The 22,514-nt window shown below is 40.7% G+C and overlaps 1 protein-coding gene across 1 annotated transcript in view; it reads right to left on the bottom strand.

Moving 5' to 3' along the window:
* The window catches only part of RALYL (RALY RNA binding protein like), a 421,185-nt gene that overhangs the window by 111,792 nt on the left and 286,879 nt on the right, over nt 1-22,514 (bottom strand). Inside the window, exon 2 of the mRNA XM_068983445.1 lies at nt 16,352-16,427. Coding sequence (XP_068839546.1) covers nt 16,352-16,427 — 76 coding nt within the window. The remainder of the gene's footprint in view (nt 1-16,351; nt 16,428-22,514) is intronic.

The following is a 22,514-nucleotide window of genomic DNA, read 5'->3' on the forward strand; positions in this document are numbered from 1 at the left end:
GCTCCCCAGAATGCTGAGTCCGCTGGTGAGTTATTAGTTAACACGACTTTTGGAGAGCACTGACCCAGTTGACTACTTCTTCCTGAAAATATTTTCTTCTCTGGGTTTCATACCACTTAGCGTAACCACCTCCTTAGTTGTTTCTTTCAAGTCTCCTTTGCTTGTTCTTGACTTCAAATATTAGTGTGTTTTAGAGCCAGGTCCTTGGAATTCTTCTCTGGCCCGTCTTTAATTGCACTTTTGGTGTTTGTTTCCATCCAGCCTCACAGCTTTGAGTACCATCTGCATACTGACGACTCACAGATGTGAACACCCAGTCCAGCCCTCTATCTGAACTCCAGATGGGATACTGAACTACTTACTTGACATCCTCAGTTGGATGTCTGAAAGATACCTCAACTTTAGTATGTCTAAAAGCTGCGCTCCTAATCTCTACCACCCACCTTGGCATTCGCTGACCTCTGCTCTGAGTATTTCTTACCTCTTTTAATTGCAACTTCACGTGTTTGGACGCTCAGTCCAAAAGTCTTGAAAACATCTATAGTAGATAGTCCGGCCGTCATCAGTTCCTTCCATCCGCCCATCAAGAGGTGAAATCTGTACCCTTCAACTTGTACCTGGATGAGCTTTGTCACTTGCTTCGGTGAACTGCATACTTGACAGACGTGACCTTGTGCAGCTTCCAACCTGGATTTTACAAGGCAGCATCTTCTTCCTTCTTGAACTCAGTCTCTAAGTGAAACTCTGATTACCTTGAGCCCACAGTGGTGCGATAAATTCTGAGCTCATCACATGGAAAGACCATGTAGAACAAGATGCTCAGCCACCCCAGCGGTTTGTTCTAGGCGGCTCCAGCTGAGATACCAGATACGTCAGTGAAGAAGCCTTCTTGGACTCCACACAGAGTAGAAGCACTCAACTGAACCCAACTTAGATTGCTGGGTATGCAAATAATACATTTTTTAAGCCAGTAGATTTCCCATAGCAGTGGATAATAATATCCTTGGCTCTGTACCTCCCCTAGCAGTCCACATTCAATCTGCCAGTAAGTCTCTTGGCTCTACTTTCAAAATATAACCCTAACAGAGCTACGGGTTTCATCCCAGATGCTGCCGTTTTATCTGAGTCTCCATAATCTCCTGCCTGTTTTCCCATGTTCCCCCATGACCCTTCATAACCTATTCCCAGCACAAAGCTAAGATGACCCTTTAAAACCAAAGTCCTGTTATGGTACTACTTTGCTTAAAACCTTCCGAAGACCTTCCATTTCTCTCAGAGTAAAAGCCAAATAATTGCAATGGTCTATACGGTTCTAAGGTCTTCCTTGACAGCTCAGTTGGTAAAGAATCCGTCTGCAATTCAGGAGACCTTGGTTCAATTCCTGAGTCAGAAAGATCCCCTGGAGAAGGGATAGGCTACCCACTCCAGTATTCTTGGGCTTCCCTTGTGTCTCAGATTAAAGAATCCACCTGCAATGCAGGAGACCTGGGTTTAATCCCCGGGTTGGGAAGATCCCCTGGAGAAGGGAAAGACTACCCACTCCAGTATTCTTGGGCTTCCCTTGTGTCTCAGATTAAAGAATCCGCCTGCAATGCAGGAGACCTGGGTTTAATCCCCAGGTTGGGAAGCTCCCCTGGAGAAGGGAAAGGCTCCCCACTCCAGTATTCTGGTTGGAGAATCCCACGGTCTGTATAGTCCATGGGGTTGCAAAGAGTCGGACACGACTGAGCAGCTTTCACTTCACTTTCATAAGGCTTTACATGACTTGGTGCTCCCATTAAATCTCTACCATTTGCTTGGAGAAAATCTGCCTCCTTGCTTTCTCTCAAACACATGGACATGCTTCTGCTTTAGTGCCTTCGTGCTGCTAATCCCTCTGCCCAGGATGCTTTTCTTCCAGGCAAATCCTCACCTGCTCATCACCTCCTTCAAGTCTTTGCTCAAATGTTACCTTCTCAGCTATGTCTTCATGGAAAACCTTATTTCAAATCGCAACACTTCTCCCCTTCCTACTCCTTTATCCCTCTTTCCTTGCTTTGCATTTTCCTTCATATTGCCTACCTTCTAACTTATGGTTAATTCAATTGTTGAGTTTTGTTTATCATCACTTACGTCACGCTGGAAGAGGCGAGGACAGGGACAAGAAGCCTAATTAGTTAACAGCTGGTGCTCTCAATTCCCAGAACCAAGTTCAGCCAGTGCATAATAATGATGTCATGAATGATTGTATCAGTGAATCTGTGTTTTCTTCTCCTCCACTAGATCCATTAAGAGTTGCTAATATGGGCTGAATTTGGTCAATCCCTGAGCTAGCCGTGTTTACAGAGGCTGAGAGATAAGTCGTTCTTCCAGGTTGGAGCCTGTGTGAGCCATTTAAAATTGCTGGGATCAGAGGTCCTTCTCCAGGTCTCCATCATTCTGCCGTATACTCTTGAGACTGACCCCCGTGTAAAATTCCTATTTCGTCCTTTATCTCCAACCTCCACCCTCTCTCTCTGTCAGTTTGAGTTGTCTCTAGCATTTGGTTTCTCTTATGGCTCCTAATAGGTTTGGCTTGATTGATTATGCCAAAGCCTTTGACTGTGTGGATCATAATAAACTGTGGAAAATTCTGAAAGAGATGGGAATACCAGACCACCTGACCTGCCTCTTGAGAAACATATATGTAGGTCAGGAAGCAACAGTTAGAACTGGACATGGAACAATAGACTGGTTCCAAACAGGAAAAGGAGTACGTCAAGGCTGTATATTGTCACCCTGCTTATTTAACTTCTATGCAGAGTACATCATGAGAAACACTGGGCTGGAAGAAGCACAGCTGGAATCGAGATTGCTGGGAGAAATATCAATAACCTCAGATATGCAGATGACACCACCCTTATGGCAGAAAGTGAAGAGGAACTGAAAAGCCTCTTGATGAAAGTGAAAGAGGAGAGTGAAAAAGTTGGCTTAAAGTTCAACATTCAGAAAACTATTTGGTCCTATCACTTCATGGGAAATAGATGGAAAATCAGTGGAAACAGTGTCAGACTTTATTTTTTTGGCCTCCAAAATCACTGCAGATGGTGATTGCAGCCATGAAATTAAAAGACACTTACTCCTTGGAAGGAAAGTTATGACCAACCTAGACAGCATATTCAAAAGCAGAGACATTACTTTGCCGACTAAGGTCCGTCTAGTCAAGGCTATGGTCTTTCCAGTGGTCATGTATGGATGTGAGAGTTGGACTGTGAAGAAAGCTGAGCACCGAAGAATTGATGTTTTTGAACTGTAGTGTTGAAGAAGACTCTTGAGAATCCCTTGGACTGCAAAGAGATCCAACCAGTCCATCCTAAAGGAGATCAGTCCTGGATATTCATTGGAAGGACTGATGCTGAGGCTGAAACTCCAATACTTTGGCCACCTCATGAGAAGAGTTGACTCATTGGAAAAAACCCTGATGCTGGGAGGGGCAGGAGGGGAAGGTGACAACAGAGGATGAGATGGCTGGATGGCATCACCACCTCGATGCACATGAGTTTGGGTGAACTCCAGGAGTTGGTGATGGACAGGGAGGCCTGGCATGCTGTGATTCATGGGGTTGCAAAGAGTCGGACACGACTGAGCGACTGATCTGATCTGATCTGAGGTTCCAGCGGTGCCATCTCAAGATCCCTCATGAAGACTGGGCCGCCCTGCCGCCTTCTCATCCCTTTTTGGTCAGTATCCCAGGACTGGGGCTTTATTCTGGCACCGGATTTATGGTTAGTGCTCACAGCTTGGCTACTGGAAGAAACTCTCTCTGGCCAGGCTGAGGATAGAATGTCTGTCTGACAACTGCCTGCCCACATTTTTCTCATCTATACACAAAGCCATTCTTTCTTGTGTTTTATTTCTTCAGCATTATACTTAAAAAATAATATACCTGGTTTTTCAGTTAAAAATGAATGCCTGGTATTACTTATTTCTCTCATACTACCTTTATGGGTTTTTTTCATGCCACATTTCAACTTTTTTTACGCTTAATTTAGTTCTTATTTTAAAATATTGGTTGTGTGATATTTCTTTTCTCAACCCTCTAAACGTGAGCTGTGCTATACTGAGCTTAGGTAATAAGGAGTAAAACAAATGAGAAAAACAGAGTCTTCATCAAATTAAGAAATTAGAAATTCCAATTCTACTTAAGTTTCTCTAGAAACGCCTTCACCCTGATGTTGTGGATAGGTGTAGTAAGGTACCTCTAACAGTTGCTAGGCAATCCAACTCAAAATGCTGTTTTATACACGATCATCCATATTTTCCTTCTGCTTCCTTTTCAAAAATAGCTGTTGGTTGGTGTATTATTTTCCTAAAAGGATATCTAACACGTTGACCCTCTCCGGACTCATTATGACCGGCTGTCCTGCAGTGATAGGTTTTCTCTGTGCAGAGTCGGGAACACAGAACCTCTGCCCTTTCTCTCTGCCACGGAGCGCACGCTGTGCCCTGAGGCTGTCACCTGTGCTTTATTCGGAACTACTCGTTTGCTCTTTGCAGCTCGCTGCACTGTGCCCTTTCAAAGCAGCAGCGAGCGCGGCGGGGGCAAAGTGGCTGAGATACAGCATTAAATGCAAGGGGACGGTTAGTGTCAGACGGTCACCCCTTGCCTCCTGACTGGCTCACTAATTTGTAGTCAGAACTGCCCTCCCCGTGCGTCCCTGATTAGCGATTTTACTGCATCACTTGAAGGGCTCATAAATTTTGACTTTTTTGTTTTTGAAGATCGGATGACTTCAGCGGCATCCCTGCCTGCACGCTACTCCTCTCTGCACTCTGAGCTCCCGACCCTGCGCTTAGCCCCGGCAGGGACCCCTTCTCCACGTGGGGCTGCTGGCCTGAGCTGAACTGTTAGACAAATGTTAATGAAGTTGCCCTTTTAGAAAATTAACTTTTCGAATCACCACAGTGACTGCGAGTCTCGCTATCTGTTGAACTGGTTTCACACGGCACTGTGCACAAGAAGTCCTCATGCTTACTTGCTTGTGTGCTTCTGTGCTTATCATCCACCGCTGGTAAAATCTGCTTTTAAAATCTCTCTCTCTTTGGTTATAAAATTCTCATTAAAGATATTTGCATCAGGTATTAAAGTTGCAATAAAAATATGATCCATATTCTCACTGTCCAAAGACAATTACAGCTAATATTTTGATCTCTATTTTTTCTCTTCATATATTTGTTTCATTGTAAGCAATTTTGTTTTTCTGTGTCTATCATCCGTACTGTTTATATAATCAGATGCTATCATGTATGCCGTCTATATAATTTTTTTTAATTCAACTCTTGAGTCTTTTCGCTCGTTACTTGAATACCTTGTGAGCATTCTATCTGGTGGATGTGTGATATACATTACTGGATAATACTTGGGTTGAATCAGATTATTCAGTATTATAAATAAAACCACAAAGAACATCTTGGGAATAATTTCACTTTTTTATGTTTTCAGATGTTTGGGTTATTCACTTAGACATACTTCTGGAAATGGATTTACTAAATCAAAAGATATGAATATTTTAAGATACTGGGGAGAGTATGAAGGCATAAAAGCATAAACCTGCTAATGAAGAACCTGCCTACGCCTTACTTTACTCTCTGGCTTAGAAAGTAAACAGCAAGCTCCCAGAATGTTACAAATGGGAATAAGTTAAGAAATCAGTACTGATAGCGAGTACACTCCATCTTGTGACCCAGCCAGGGCACTGTCTTTTGGAAGAAAAAATCCAGAAGCAAGTTCCACTCCGGCAGAGGGCACCTCGCTGATGACTGCTGGTGCCCTAACTCTGGATATCTCATCACACAAAGCATGAAAAACGTAGAGTGAGACACGGAGAATTATGTCACACAAAGGCGATAGCACCTGAGTTCTGTTTTCAGGAGGCTTTCGTTCCACAGAAAACCTTGTTTTTTGCAAATGAAAGAAAACAACTATTTTATGACACGCGGGAGATTCTAAAGCCCAGGAAAATCACCAGCGGGAAGAAAAGAGTTGTGTGTCTTCCTCACACCGGCCAATTACGAGGATGGGGTGCCATCTCGACCCCTTCCCTCCCATGCTAGGTCCGTCACTGCTTTCCCCGTTTCTCCCAGTTCCAGGAGAGGAGCGTTAAGTCGCAGGTCAGGAGGCCCCCGTGTCAAGATCATAAACATCCAGGCGCGGTCGTTTTTCTTTCCGTCTCTGGGGCTGGGCAGCCCACTCTCGCTTTCACCTCCTCCCATCAGGCAGCTGTGGGAATGATTTGAACCGGTGCTGGTCTACAGATCTAGCCATCTTGGGACATCACTCTTTTTGAGTTTCATGCGGTCGTCACAGGATAGTAAACTGCTTTGGGAGAAGCAGAAAGGAAGACTGTGTGGCTTGTTGCACTGCCGTTTATCCTTGATTTTTGTTGAGAGACTTCAGGAGAAAACTCCCACTAGTTTAAAAATAGTGTGTGTGTTGCATAACTATTACTGAGGGTTGTAACTGCTATGCTGTTTAGATGATTTCATGTGCAATAGTAATCCTCTCAGAAGAGAGAGTTAGGGGAAAAAAGTCAATTTCTTGTCACAGATTGGAGGACTCTCTTTAATAGATGATTAATAGGTTATCATGCATTCCCTTTTGGCTTGACTGCTAGGAATCTCATAGCTAAGTCTGATGCCCACTTTTAATATCTTATTATTGTATTCATTTTCTAAGTATAATTTTCCTGATCCTATCCACCCCTCCCCCTCAACACTCCCAACTTCTACCTCGTTCTTGGCTTTTACTTCTTAAAACTGATTGCATGATTTTTGCTTCCTTTGATTTTATCATAAGTTGCCTCAAATCAAGCGAATGCAACCATAGTCTTTCAGAAAGTTTTAAAGATGAATTTTCTGCATCAAGGAACTGTACTATTCAGCCTCTCTGTACCAGTACCATGTTTTTCTCTATAAGCAAGAATTTATTCATGGATATTTATGCATTAAGAACATAACAGAAGACTGCAAATAGGTCATCCTTTAACCTAGCAGAGACTGCCTGCAGCAGAACTATTTTAATGGGTATTGTGTCAGCATTTCTTTAAACATTTTACATTAAAAGGTTTATAAATTATATTCGCTTCATGTTGAAATATGAGCTATATACTATAAGTAAGCATAATCATTTATTTTTAAGTCTCCTCTTTAGGCAGTTAAAGGAAATGTTAACCTGTTTAGTTAACTGTGAATTTTAGCAACATTATCATGGCTCACAGCTCATTTTAAATAGCTTCTTAAAATACTTTGTTATAGAACTTAAAAAAAATGATCATAATAATGAGAATAGCTGAGATACGGAGAATATCTATCAGAGGTCCAGGCTCTTTAAACACATATTACCTTTCAGAAAACTTTTCCTCTTCCTTTATGAAGCTGAAAATACTAAAGAATAAGAGCTTCGCTTTGAATTACTGGTGATTTTAGTTTAGTTGAATTACTGGTGATTATGCTCTGCCAGTTTTAGGATGCAGGCCACCTAAAGCTCTCTTCATCAAACATGTGCACAATTTTGAAGCAACCACAAAGTAAGTGTTTGGAACCTATTCCGGCTCAAAAGCATTGCATGTTTGCTTGGGAAGTGTGAATTAAAGAGAAGCCACCCTCAGTTACCCGATATATGGATGTTCAGCTTTGAGTTTTAGAAGTAGACACTGTTTGGTACGTATTTTCTCTCGTGGATATTGGCAACTGCACTTTGCCGTGATAGTAAGTTGGTTGCCCAGGGAAAATTGGATTAGAAGCAAGAAAAAAAGAAAGAGAGAGTGATTTGAGAGATAATGGCGACAACTTGCTTTCAAACTGAAGCTTGTAGGCATATCAAGGCTGGGCCTGTATCCATTTCAGGACAGAATGCCTTAGTACAGGGGGTAAGAATACATTTCCCTGTTCTCCGTACAGTCCATTTAAAAGCCCCAGAGCCCATTTCTGAGTGGGTTCGCCAGACTGGGCAGGTGAAATAGACGCCTCTACCAGTGTAAAAGCGGGCATTGATGCTGGAAGGACTGAGCTTCTGAAAGTGAGTGTGGATTATCCTTGACCTTATACAAGAAGACGTAAAACAAATGATCAATAGCTAACTGGTAAACATCTTTTTAGTACACAGAGCAAATCAATACAGTGGAGATACCCAGACTGCTTTTGCTTCATATTGATTTTTGGTGTTTAGCATTAGCTGAAATTAGCTTCTATTGCCTTCATTTCTATTGTTCAGGTTCTGTGGGACATTGTGGATCCCCCAAGGGTCCCTCTTTGCTGTGATGTGCCAGAGTCACCGTGAGGAATGGCAGTAGAGCTCAATAGGTCAAGTGGGAAGCAAATCACCAGAGATATTCTGCTCCAGAGTCACCTTACTCGGCCCATACTTTGAAAGTTTTTTGATCATTGATTTTCCTTTAATGTAACCTGCATTCGTGACTTTCACCTCTGGTTTTGGTGATCTTAAGATGGTAATACTATAGGCTCCTCTGTGACCATCTTAAGGAGCCTTGAAGGCACTTGAAATGGCAGTCTCGATTTCCACGGTCATGTCTGTGGGGTGGGAAGGTTGGTATGAAAAACAAGTTTATAATAGCAACAAAGCCATATTTAGGAATGATCCTTAGTAATATCCATGTGATGAGTGGAATGACATTTGATGCCTCACGTGTCTTACTGAGCTGTGCTCCTTGTGACCCAGAGAGCTTCCTCTGGGTGTTAAAACCTGTGCTCTTCAGCTTTGATAAATAATATCTTTGTTCTCTAGTTGTCAGCTTTACTCACATCAGAGAGGAAAGGTCTGTCTCCTTTACAAGCAGAAGCAAAACCATCATACAGTTACTCTCCTTTAGCAATTGTTCAGCACTAATTGGAACTTGGCATGCTGGGAAACTCACTTCCTGGGGGAGAGTGATTATTTCAGAGCACCTTGGATACTTTGTAATGTGCATAGCACATGTGAAGCAGCAATTTATGAAAAGTGACAACATTCTTCCTAGAGAATGGATTTGCTATTCATCATTAGGACTAGGTCTGATATTTATGGAGTGTTCGCAAATGATTAATTACATTTCATTTACAAATAGCCTCATTTTAATTATAAGTGTTATTTGAATGAATTGTCTATCTATGCATTCATGGGCAAGACTGAAATAATTTTATTTTTTACTTCTTTTCCCCAACCCCAGACCTGAACTTGGAGAAGGAAATGGCAATCCACTCCAGTGTTCTTGCCTGGAGAATCTCAGGGACAGAGGAGCCTGGTAGGCTGCCGTCTGTGGGGTTGCACAGAGTCGGACACGCCTGACGTGACTCAGCAGCAGCAGCAGCAGCAGAGCCCTGAACTTTCTGCTGCTCACCATGCCTTCCTTATTGCTTTAGTGGAATCAGGTGATCACCCCCCCACACCCCTCAGCTGCCTAAGCTAGAAACCTGGGACATTTCTGTAGCTCACACTCATCCTAACACCCCATTTCCAGTCACTCATCATTTTCAATGGCTCCTTGTTGCTGGCAGAATAAGAGCCGGATTCCTTTGTCTGATCAGCAGTCATAGAGGGATGACTGAGCCACCACGGCATGGTGATCCAAGAGGTGTATCCCCATTCTTGGCATGAGATGCGTCTTCATCTCTGTGACTGTCCCCACGTGTTCTCCGCTTGGCGTGCCTGTCCTCAAGTTCTTTGTCTGTGGAGTGAGCGCCTGCTTCTTCAGAAGTTGGCCTAATTGTCAACCAGGCTTTTCACTTCCTGTCCTCCAGGCGGAACGTATAATTCTCTCATGTATTTCCTCGTAGAACTGTATGTGTCCTTCATGTATGCTCCTTACGTATGGGTATATCTAACTTATATATATGATATAGGGACACTGAAGGCTTACTATGCTTTTTAAGAATAGTATCTCCGTGTTCCGTGATAATCTAGCACAAGTGATATGCTTAGGGAAGCCTGGCTAAGCTGAGAATCCTGTTAGAAGGAACAAATCAAAGCAATGCCTCCATGAATATTCCATTGTAAATACTACTTTGTGGTTGATGACACAGATAAAATGGACAGAAGCGAAGAAAAAAAATCTAATGGCAGATCACTGACATCCCCAGTAGAGGAAATAGACATAGAGACATAGTAGTTTAGGGCACAAAGATCAATCAGCGGTTAGTCATAACCGTGAAGATGGTTTCCTTTTATTTTATTCTGCCGTCTACTTGCCCTGCGGCCTTTGCATTTTCTGGATCATTTGTCCAGAAGGGCAGCTACCTCAGTGCCTAGACCACAGTAGACACAGAATGAATAGGTCTTGCATGAAAGAATGAATGAACAAATGTAATCATTCTAGCTCTTTCATTTTACAGATAAGGAAAGAGACCCGAAGATGCAAAGAGTAGCAAAGGAGAAACCACCCTTTTTCAAGCTGCTACTATATTCCCTCCAATGAACGAAGTGTTTTCATCTCAATTATTCCATTTTATATTATCAAGAAAAATGATACAGCTATTACGTTAGGTAAAGAACTTGAAAGGCAACATCTGTGCCCGATGAGAACACAAGTCAGTGGCAACTCTTGTTCTCATGCTAAGTAGAGTGTATAGGCTTTCCTCTGTCACCTGCTGGCAAGATATTCATGGACAGAAACATAACTGATTATTGGTTTTGGTGGGCAGAAGTCTCTGTGCTTCAGAATTTGCATTGTTTATATGGTAGTAGGTAAGTAAACACAGGAAGTTGTGATCAAGTGGCAAGATCTTTAGACCTGAAGGCTGAAAACCAGAGTTCAATTCCTAATCTTGTTACCTTTCTTCGGCAAAATCCTTTATTGTCTTGGAAACTTAGTTTTCTCACCTATGAAGCAAGGCACATAATACCAACTTGGTCGTGTTCTGCGGTGAACCGATGAATAATGACTGTGAAATCACAGTTGGTCTACATAAAGTAAGGTATTATTATTATTAAGCTTATGTAAGAATGAGGGCATGTGAATAAAAGGGATTTCTGAACTGCACGTTCACGGTCTTTCGTCCCCTCTGTTCTCGATTTTCTTGCAATTTTAGAACGTCTCAGCCTTCTTTTGTGTAAACAGATGAAACGAGGATAAATAAGCATTTCCCCTCTAATGTTTTGTATACAAAATATCAGATTTAAATAAACTTCTGCTTCTAAGTCTTCTGAATTCACAATTCAACATAACTTAGAGAAATAACAGTTAAAAAGACATTTGTTTCTTGTCATAAGCTTCTATTCTCAAAAGAAAACCGAAACTATCCAAGAACAGGGAAAATGCGAAATTAACATCGTTTCACAGACAGTGGAAGTTCTTTGATGAGAAAAAAGCCATTGGCAACTTTTTCTGATAATAATTGAAATTATAACATTTCAAAAATTCTGCATTAGCTGCAATTCTATGCATACATTTTAAAATCTATCTGATTACAAACTATTTGCACTTCTCGGTTTCTTAAATATTGTCCTTTACCTCTAACAGGGTACAGAAAGCATCATTTGGCATTTGTTGATGACTTCATCTCTGAGTTTTCATATCAATACTGCTTTATGACCAATTACCAACATTTGATAAGTCCTGTAGCTTTCTCTTTTTGTATAAAAATGTTTATTAAATTAAATAAAAGGACACAGCCAAAGTGAAAAAGCAATTATGATATATTTTCAGTGTGTCTTTTCAAATTGCTAATGGTCATACCTTAGAGGATCCTGGGGCATTAGACGTGAAAAGGGCCTTAGAACTCATCTAGTTCTGACCCTTTTACTTTGTAGTCCAAGAAAGGAAGCTGTGAGTGGCTGAAAAGGAGATAGGCTAATTTTCAGAGAGGAAAGGCAAGAACACAGCTCCAAGCTATCTTTTGAGGGCTCTTCATGCGATAGTGTATCAGAATATAATCAATTTGGATATGCATAACTCAATTCTCTTTTATTCAAATGATATCAGGAAAAAGGGGCCTCGCTCACCACTTACATTAGTTCTTTGGATGTGGACCCTGACAGAATGAAGATACGTATCTGGGACAGGGCCAGATAAATTGGATGATAAGCGATCTCAACAGCGTGGAACAATTGGCTAAGTCTAACAAAAGGGGATTTAACAGAGATGCAGAGTCAGCACTTAGATTACAAAAAGCAACGGCTACAGCACGTGAAGCGGGACATACAGCTTAGCAGCAGAGCATTTTTTTCCCCCCCAAAGTGGCTGTTTTTAAAGAATCAAAATTTCCATGAGTTTAATCTTGACATCTTCTCCAAATCAGTTGAATTTTACTTAATCAAACAGAAGTCTATGTAGATCATATAGTCTAGTCTAAGTGCGTTCTGCTCCGTCCATCTGAAATGGAGACCATAAGCAATGACACTAAGTCGGGGCATGTAGAGGAGAAAGACCGGAATGTTAAACTGACTCAGATTCAAGTATATTAGCAAAGATTAAAGGAATTAGTTAACATCTCTCTAGAAAAGAGAAGGATTTTGCTTGTTTTTTTCAAGGAAATAGAGGTGAAAGAAACACATACTTTGTAGCAAAGAGGCTGCATGATCTGTTGTAAAGAAGTCAGGGCATGGCATCAGAAAGCATGAGCTTGATTGGTGGCGCCATCATTTACCGACTTCATGGACAGGAGTTTGAGCAAGCTCCAGGAGTTGGTGATGGACAGGGAGGCCTGGTGTGCTGCAGTCCATGGGGTTGCAAAGAGTTACACGTGACTGAGTGACTGAACTGAACCGAACCATTATTTACCAGTAGCATGACCTAGGGAAGATTTCTAAGAAATGACATATCAGGTTCTTGATCTGCAAGATGAGAGTAGCAACTTCTACATTGCAGAATTGCTGTGAAAATTAAATAATATATGTAAAATATGTGCAGTACATGACATGCACTGGTCAGCAAATATTAACCTTCTACCACTTGTTAGGTAGAGTCATGAGAGATTTTTATTAGGTTTTATTAGAGGAATATCTTATAGATATTAGGCATGAAAAGGACCTTAGAACTCATCTAGTTCTGACCCTTTTACTTTATAGTCCTAATAACAGCTGTGAGTGGCTGAAAAGGAGATAGGCTAATTTTCAGAGAACAAAGGCAAGGACACAGCTCCAGGCTATCTTTTGAGGGCTCTTAAGGGTTGCTTAAGTGAAAATGAAAAGGTTAGGCCAGATCCCTACCAATGTTCCTTGATATAGATATACCACCAACATTTTGCTGTACTTTATGCCAATAATGATTTTTCTTCAGAATATTTGATTCTTTATAGGTTATATTCTCTTTTAAAACTGTAAGAATTTTTACTACTACGAATCATAAAATAAACCACTTTGGCATTCCTACCTTGAGAATCCCAGGAACAGCATGAAAGGCAAAGAGATATGGCATTGAAAGATGAACTCCCCAGATCCATAGGTGCCCAATATGTTGCTGGAGAAGAGTGTAGAAATAGCTCAAGAAGGAATGAAGAGGCTGAGTCAAACCAGAAAAGACATCCAGTTGTGGATATATCTGGTGGTGAAAGTAAAATCTGATGGTGTAAAGAGCAATACTGCATAGAAACCTGGAATGTTAGGTCCACGACTCAAGGTAAATTGGAAGAGATCAAACAGGAGATGGCAAGAGTGAACACTGACATCTTAGGAATCAATGAACTAAAAAGGACAAGAAAGGGCGAATTTAATTCAGATGACCATTATATCTACTATTGTGGGCAAAAACCCCTTAGAAGAAACGGAGTAGCCCTCAGTGTCAGCAAAAGGGTCTGAAATGCAGTACTTGGGTGCAGTCTCAAAAATGACAGAATAAACTCTGTTTGTTTCCAAAGAAAACCATTCAACATGACAGTAATTCAAGTCTATGCCCCAACCACTAATGCCAAATAAGCTGAAGTTGAATGGTTCTATGAAGACCTACAAGACCTTCTGGAAATAACACCAAAAAAAAAAAAAAAAAAAAAGATGTCCTTTTCATCATAGGGAACTAGAATGCAAAAGTAGGAAGTTAAGAGATACCTGGAGTAACAGGCCAGTTTGGCCTTGGAGTACAGAATGAAGCAACAAAGGCTACCACAGTTTTGCCAAGAGAACGCACTTGTCACAGCAAACACCTACTTCCAACAACACAACACATGACTCTAGACATGGACATCACCAGATGGTCAACACCGAAATCAGATTGATTATTTTCTTTGCAGCTGAAGATGGAGAAGCTCCATACAGCCAGCAAAAACAAGACCAGGAGCTGACTGTAGGTAAGATCATGAATTCCTTATTGCAAAATTCTGACTTAAATTGAGAAAGTAGGGAAAACCACTAGACCATTCAGGTAGGACCTAAATCAGATCCTTTACGATTATACAGTGGAAGTGACAAATAGATTCAAGAGATTAGATCTGAAAGAGTGCTTGAACGATGCATGGATGTTCATAACATTATACAGGAAGCAGTGATCCAAACCATCTCCGAGAAAAAGAAATGCAAAAAGGCAAAATGGTTGTATGAGGAGGCCTTATAAACAGCTGAGAAAAGAAGAGACGTGAAAGGTGAAGGAGAAAAGGAGAGATATACCCATCTGAATGCAGAGTTGCAAAGAATAGCAAGGAGAGATAAGAAAGCCTTCCTAAGTGATTAATGTGAAGAAATGGAGGAAAAAGACAGAATGGGAAAGACTAGAGATCTTTTCAAGAAAATGAGAGATACCAAGGGAACATTTGATGCAAAGATGGGCTCAATAAAGGACAGAAATGGTATGGATCTAACAGAAGCAGAAGATATTAAGAAGAGGTGGCAAGAATACAGAGAACTGTACAAAAAAGATCTTCATGACCCTGATAATCACGATGATAGTATGATCACTCACCTAGAGCCAGACATCCTGGAATGTGAAGACAAGTGGGCCTTAGGAAGCATTACTATGAACAAAGATAGTGGAGGTGACGGAATTCCAGCTGAGGTATTTCAAATACCAATAGATGATGCTGTTAATACGTTGCATTCATCGTGTCATCAAATTGGGAAAACTCAGCAGTGGCCACAGGACTAGAAAAGGTCAGTTTTCATTCCAGTCTCAAAGAAGGACAATGCCAAAGAATGTTTAAACTACCACACAATTGCACTCATGTCGCATGCTAGTGAGGTAATGCTCAAAATCCTCCAAGCTAGGCTTTAACAGTACACGAACTGAGAACTTCCAGATGTACAAATTATATTTAGAAAAGGCAGAGGAATCAGAGATCAAATTGCCACCATTTGTTGGATCATAGAAAAAGCAAGAGAATTTCAGGAAAACACATACTTCTGCTTCATTGTCTCTGCCAAAGCCCCTTTGACTGTGTGGATCACAACAAACCGGAAAATTCTTCAAGGAATGGGTATACACACCACCTGACCTGCCTCCTGAGAAATCTGTACGCAGTTCAAGAAGAAACAGTTAGAACTGGACTTGAACAGATTTCCAAACTGGGAAAGGAGTACATTAAGGCTGTATATTGTCACCCTGCTTATTTAACTTATACACAGAGTACATCATGGGAAATGATGGGCTGGATGAAGCACAAGCCGGAATCAAGATTCTCAGGAGAAATATCAATAACCTTATGGCAGAAAGTGAAGAGGAACTAAGGAGCTTCTTGATGAAAGTGAAAGAGGAGAGTGAAAAAGCTGGCTTAAAATCCAACATTCAAAAAGCTAAGATCATGGCATCCAGTCCCATCACTTCATAGCAAATAGATGGGGAAAAAAAAAAAAAACAAAACAATGACAGACTTTATTTCCTTGGTCTCCAGAATCACTGCAGAGGGTGACTGCAGCCATGAAATTAAAAGATGCTTACTCCTAGGGAGGAAAGCTATGACAAACTTAGCATATTAAAAAGCAGAGACATCACTTTGCCAACCAAGGTCCATCTAGTCAAAGCTATGGTTTTTCCAGTAGTCATGTACCCACGGTGAGAGTTGAACCATAAAGAAGTCTGAGCACCAAAGAATTGCTGCTTTTGAACTGTGGTGTTGGAGAAGACTCTTGAGAGTCCCTTGGACCACAAGCAGATCCAACCAGTCCATCCTAAAGGAGATCAGTCCTGACTATTCATTGAAGGACTGATGCTGAAGCTGAAACTCTGATACTTTGGCCACCTGATGCGAAGAACTGACTCATTGGAAAAGACCCTGATGCTGGAAAAGATTTAAGGTGGGAAGAGAAGGGGATGACAGAGGATGAGATGTTTGGATGGCATCACAAGAATTTCAGAAAACTCTGGGAGATAGTGAAAGACAGGCAAACCTGGTGTGCTGCAGTCCACGGGGTTCCGATGAGTGGGACATGACGGAGTGACTGAACAACAGAATCAGAAGACAGAGCTTGCTTACTCACCTGTAAAGCGCAGAAATGGGCCTCTTATTTCCAGGCTTTGGTCTGTACGGTTTCGGTTCTCCTGCCATATTGATATCTGAAAACATAAAATAGCACTGATTAAGAAAGTATTAAACCATTTGTGCAAATGAATCATGAAGTTGCATTATTATTATTATTATTATTTTGTCTATGAAGTGTTATATGACATTCATTTATTCACAAGTGTTTTGAGCACCCACTCTAGGCCAGGCTCTGTTTGAGATATTTCATGTACCAAATCTATTAGATCCGTGCCCTTGTGGGACTTGTCTTCTATGGAGAGGGAGGGCATAGATAGTTAACCACACACATAACAAATAGGAAAACGATGTAACATATTAGAAGGTGCAAAGTACAACGAAAAAGCAAATATTGGACAAGGTAGAGGGATCAGGAATGCTCACTAAAACTGGAAAGGAAAAGAGGGAGAATGATTGGAAAGCAAGTATACTCCCATAAAAATTAATTTAAATAAAAGGAAGAGGCAGAATGAGATATCTTACTGATTTGCAGTTTTGCCTGGAATGTCTCTGTATAGACATTTTCATAGAATGAAGCTTTGTTCATGAGAGGAATTGTTGCATCCCGTTTGGTAAGATCTTCTCCACGTAAGCAGAGAAGACGTGTTAGAAGGGTGGAATTATAGAGCATACAAGGTTTACGGAGGGAACAGCAAGATGCATTCGGTAACTGGCACGTTCAATTACAGAGTTCTGGAGTGATCTGAAGGAAAAGACAGCATGTTGCTCACTTTCAAGAACTAAAACTATAGCAGAGTCTCTAAGATAAGACAAGAAGATGCCTAAATTAAGTACATGACAAGAGAGCATTTGCATCAGTTACCAACCTTAATATTTTTAAAAAACGTGTAAAACTGTTATGAAGTTGGGTGATTAAGGTTTGGGAAGTGATATAAACTATTATATTTAATAAAGTTAGCATTTCCAGAGGATGATAAGAAAATCTAAAGGAAGTGAAATTTAAGAAAAGCTTTGAAAGAAGTGAGGGGCATTATTTTGACAGAAAAGAAAGGCAAAGTTCTATTTCTCATAAGGGAAAATCGAAAGTGTTAGTTGCTCAGGTTGTGTCTGACTCTGCAACCCCATGAACTGTAGCCTGCCAGGCTCCTCTGTCCATGGGATTCTCCAGGCAAGAATACTGGAGTGCGTTGCCATTCCCTTCTCCAGGGATCTCCCTGACCCAGGGATCAAACTCAGGTCTCCTGCCTTGCAGGCAGATTCTTTACTGTCTGAGCCAAATACAGGAGGCTACATACACTGTCTGGGGATGGATGGACCACCCATCATTAAAAGCAACCAAAATGTCTAGATGGAAAATAATGGCGCTCTTTTAAAGTAGCTTACACTGGTGTATACATGATTTACAATGCTGTGCTAGTTTCTGCTGTGGAACGAAATGAAACGGTTACGCGTAGACCTCTGTCCACTGCCTGTTTAGGCTGTATTCCCATATAGGCCGTTACAGAGTGTTCAGCGGAGTTCCCTGTTCTGTACAGTAGGTCCTTGTTGTTACTGATTTTATATATAGTAGGGTATAGATGTCAATCCCAGTCTCTCAATTTGCCTGCCCCTCTTCTCCCTCGGTACCCACAAATTTGCCTTCTACACATCTGTGATGCTATTTCTGTTTTGCGAATAGGTTCATTTGTACACATTTTTTAGATTCCACATATAAATGATTTCATATGATATTCATCTTTCTCTGTCTGACTTACTTCACTCAGTATGACAATCTCCAATTCTAATCATGTTGCTTCAAATGGCATAATGTTATCTCTTTTAAAAAACACATTGGGCTAACATCAAAGTAAGGCATTCACAGAAGCCTACATCTGAGTGGACATGGCAAGCCAATGGAGACGGAACACTGAGCCCGGCTTGGTCTTGAAGACGTCTGCTGAAACCAGAACTTGAGCTTTCATTCTCATATCCTTGGGAATCTGAGGGGACAGGAGGCAGGGCTCACACTGAAGGATAGGAAATGCATGCCCATCTAATTCAACAGCCATACATGGGGTAATCCTTAACTAGGAAGAGAAGGAAGCCTCTTCCACCTGCCAAAGAATATCAATATAAAATCCACAGTAAACACCATACTTAATAGTGGGTTGCTGCTGCTGCGAAGTCGCTTCAGTTGTGTCTGACTCTGTGAGACCCCATAGACGGCAGCCCACCAGGCTCCCCTGTCCCTGGGATTCTCCAGGCAAGAACACTGGAGTGGGTTGCCATTTCCTTCTCCAATGCATGAAAGTGAAAAGTGAAAGTGAAGTCACTCAGTCATATCCGACTCTTGGCGACCCCGTGGACTGCAGCCCACCAGGCTCCTCCGTCCATGGGATTTTCCAGGCAAGAGTACTGGAGTGGGGTGCCATTGCCTTCTCCGTGAATAGTGGGTCACTGGGCACATTTTCTTTCAGATCAAGGGATTTACAAAGGCGTTTACTCCCACCATCTGTATATAACACTGTACTGGATATTGTAGAAAGTGAAATGAGACAGGAAAACAATATCAGAAATGGGAAAGAAGAAATGGAATCGTCATAATTGCTGATAACATGTGGGTCCACAAAAAAACTCTGAGGCATCCACAGATTACTACAATTAAAAGAGTTTTTACAAGTTTCTTATATTCAAAGCCAATATACAAAATTTAATTGCATGTTCCTACATGCCAATACATATTTAAATATATGATTTTAAAGGATGCCACTTATGTAACATACAAGTACCAAGGGATAAATACATTATAAAATTTGAAAGATGTTTATGAAGAAAATTATAACTCCGTATTGGGAGATTTTACAGTTATTTTACATAAAAAGAGAATTTGGAAGCCTTGATAAATAAATTTATCAATTCTCCTCAAGCTGATCTATTGATTCTACATATTTACAATAAAATCCCCAAATACTCTTTTCATGTCTGTGGGGCATTTGACATGCTGATTCTAAAATTTATATGATAGAGCAAAACATCAAAATAGCCATAATATACCTGAAAAGAAAAGCTGGCAAATTTGCCTTATCAGGATTTATTTTAAAGCTGTAATAATGAAGAGAGCAGTTTTGATACAGAAAGAGAAAACAAACCAATGGAACAGAGTAGAGACCCCACAAACTGACTTACACATAAATGAAACAAACTATGATAGAGCCGGCTCAGCTGACAAGTGAGTGAAAGATAGACTTTTGACGCTGTAACAATTGGTTATTGGTTGTTATTGTTTACTTTTGGTTACTGGTTATTATAGCAAGGACAAATATGAAATTGGACCTCTAATTTCATCATATATAAAAATAGATTACTTATTAGATTAAAAACCTAAATGTAAGAGGCAAAATATAAAACTTTTAGGAGGAAATACAGCAGAATATCTTTCTGAGATCACAGTATGGAAGGAGAATCTTAAACCAGACATAAAAAGCACTAGCCTTAAAACATAAGAATGATAAATTCTACTACGTTAAAATCAAATGCTTCTGCCCATCCAAGTCACATTAAAAATGAAGAGTCACAAATTAGATAAAGAAATCCCTGATGGATTTGTTTCAGGAATATATAAAGCATTCAAGTAATATGAAAAAGAGACAAACCACCAAATAGAAAATTGGGCAAATATTAGCTAAGGCACTTTACAGAAGGGGAAATATGAACACTGAATAAACACATGAAAATATTCTCAACCTCAGCAAAAGTGATGAATGCAAGTGAAGTCACAATGACATATAGCTGATACTCACTGGATTTACAACAGTTTACAACGCCTGACAATATCAAAAGTTGGTGAGGCTTTGGAGCAAGTCAGACTTGCATACACTGTGACTATAAGTATAAATTAGTGAAACTATTTTAGAAAATAGTTTAGAAGTTTATAATACACATAAAATGCTAAGTCCCGTGAACCAGGAGGCATGCACCTTGGATGTGTGTATCTCGTAAGAGTGTTTATTGCAGCACAGTAAAAAATTCATAGAAAAACACAAACATCCATTGGCAGATAACGGGATAAAAGAATCACACACAGGCTTACTACAAAGAAGGAAGGAGTAGGGGCCAGAGAGAGAGAAACACAGAGCTATTGGCTACAATGCTGATGTACTGATGGAGCTCAGGAACATAACACTGAGCAAAAAGATGATATCCTGGAAAACCAGTGACAGACTGAATCCTTTTATGTTAATAAAAATGCAAATTTAAACAATGCATTGCATAGGAATGAAAATACATGGAATAAAACTAAGAAAAGCAAGCAGAAATAACCAAATGAGTTCAGGATGAAAGTTGCCTCTAAAGGGGTAGATGAGGATACGGGATTTGTGAAGGCTATCTAAAAGACTTCAAAGTTAATCACAATGTGCTATTTCTTAAACTGGATAGAGGAAGTAAGTTTACAATGTAACATCACCCTGTATAACTTAAATGTTATAAATTTTATTTTGAATATAAATTTTATATAAATATTTAATTTTCTTCATACATTTAAAATTAATGTCTATCCAAAAATTTAGTTTTTATAATAATTAATACACAATTACAAAGGAAAATGATAACAAAGGTGGTGAGGTGTGTGTTAATAAATATTCAGGTCAGGGCAGTGGATTTTGGTGAATAAGGATTTCCGTGGAGATGGCGAGTGGGTAAACAGAAAAAAAGAGCTATTGGGAGTATGGATTACTGGATGGGAGAAGATTATTAGAGCCTCCAGCTAGAAATTTTCTTCTGATTTGAGTGGGAAATAACTTTGGATTTGGAGTAAAAAACAGTCCTGAGAATTAATTAGGAAGACACTGACTCACACAATTTGGATTAAGGCCCAATAAAGATCTAGGCTGTCTAACCCTTCACATATGACAGAGTTGGAACAAAAAAGTGAGTGAAACAAATGAAGATTTCTGTTATTTTTATAAGCTCTGTAACGATGGTAGAGGTACAAATCCAGGGACTGTCGTTAGACACACTGCTGCGTTTCTATCTTAGACTTCTTTCCTTTTGAGCTGAAAATAAACACACAAACAAACAAAAAACAATTCTCATAAGTACATTTAAAAAAAGAGACTGAAGACTATCAAAACAAGTACTGTAACATCCATTTTAAACATCATCTGTAGCTAGTGGCTCTGAGTTTGATGGTGGATCTGTATGGTCGGGGAGCTTCCCTGGTGGCTCAGACAGTAAAGAATCCGCCTGCTAAGGCAGGAGACCCGGCTCGATCCCTGGGCAAGGAAGATCCCCTGGAGAAGGGACTGGCTACCCACTCCAGACTCTTGCCTGGAGAATTCCAGGGACAGAGTAGCCTGGTGGGCTACAGTCCGTGGGGTTGCAAAGAGTCAAACATGAATGAGTGACTAACACTAACTAACCACATACACTGGAGTGCTTTCCCGACGGCTCAGTAGGAAAGAATCCGCCTGCCAAGGCAGGAGATGCAGGTTCGACCCCTGTGTTGGGAAGATCCCCTGCAGAAGGAGATGGCCATCTACTCTATTATTCTTGCCTGGAAGATCTCAGGGACGGAAGAGCCTGAGAGGCTACAGCTCATGGGAGAGAGTCCGCCAGGCTCCTCTGTCTGTGGGATTTCCCAGGCAAAAATATTGGAGAGGTTTGCCATTTCCTACTCCAGGGGATCTTCCCAGCCTAGGAATTGAACCTGCAACTGTGGCATTGGCAGGCAGATTCTTTACCACTAGTGCCACCTGGGAAGCCCCAACATACAATGGAAGATGTTTTACGAAAGGTTGTTACACAGCAATTTCAGACATCAGGTGCAAAAAATTTTTTTTTCTTAGAGACACTGGATAGGGTCTGAACACTGAATAGTATTCAAGTGCATCGTTTTCCTTTGAATGTTTATAAATGTATGCTTAAATATGGAAATCTATGTATGTTACACTGCTATAGTAAAGATCACCCATGTCTGGGCGTTAGTGGACAGGGCTGCGTGTGAGAGGGGCTGTATGTAGACAGGGGAGCAGGAACAGTGGGCTCAGGAAATCAGGGGACATGAAGCATGGCCAGGGTCTGGATGAGTGAGCGTTTCCTTTGTGTTTAGCTTTACTGATACAAGATTTCACTGTGTTTTTGGAACAACCCATCATATTTGGAAGGCAAAGTTCAGGTTCGTC

Source organism: Capricornis sumatraensis, chromosome 11 (assembly GCF_032405125.1).
Source record: "Capricornis sumatraensis isolate serow.1 chromosome 11, serow.2, whole genome shotgun sequence".
NCBI lineage: Eukaryota > Metazoa > Chordata > Mammalia > Artiodactyla > Bovidae > Capricornis > Capricornis sumatraensis.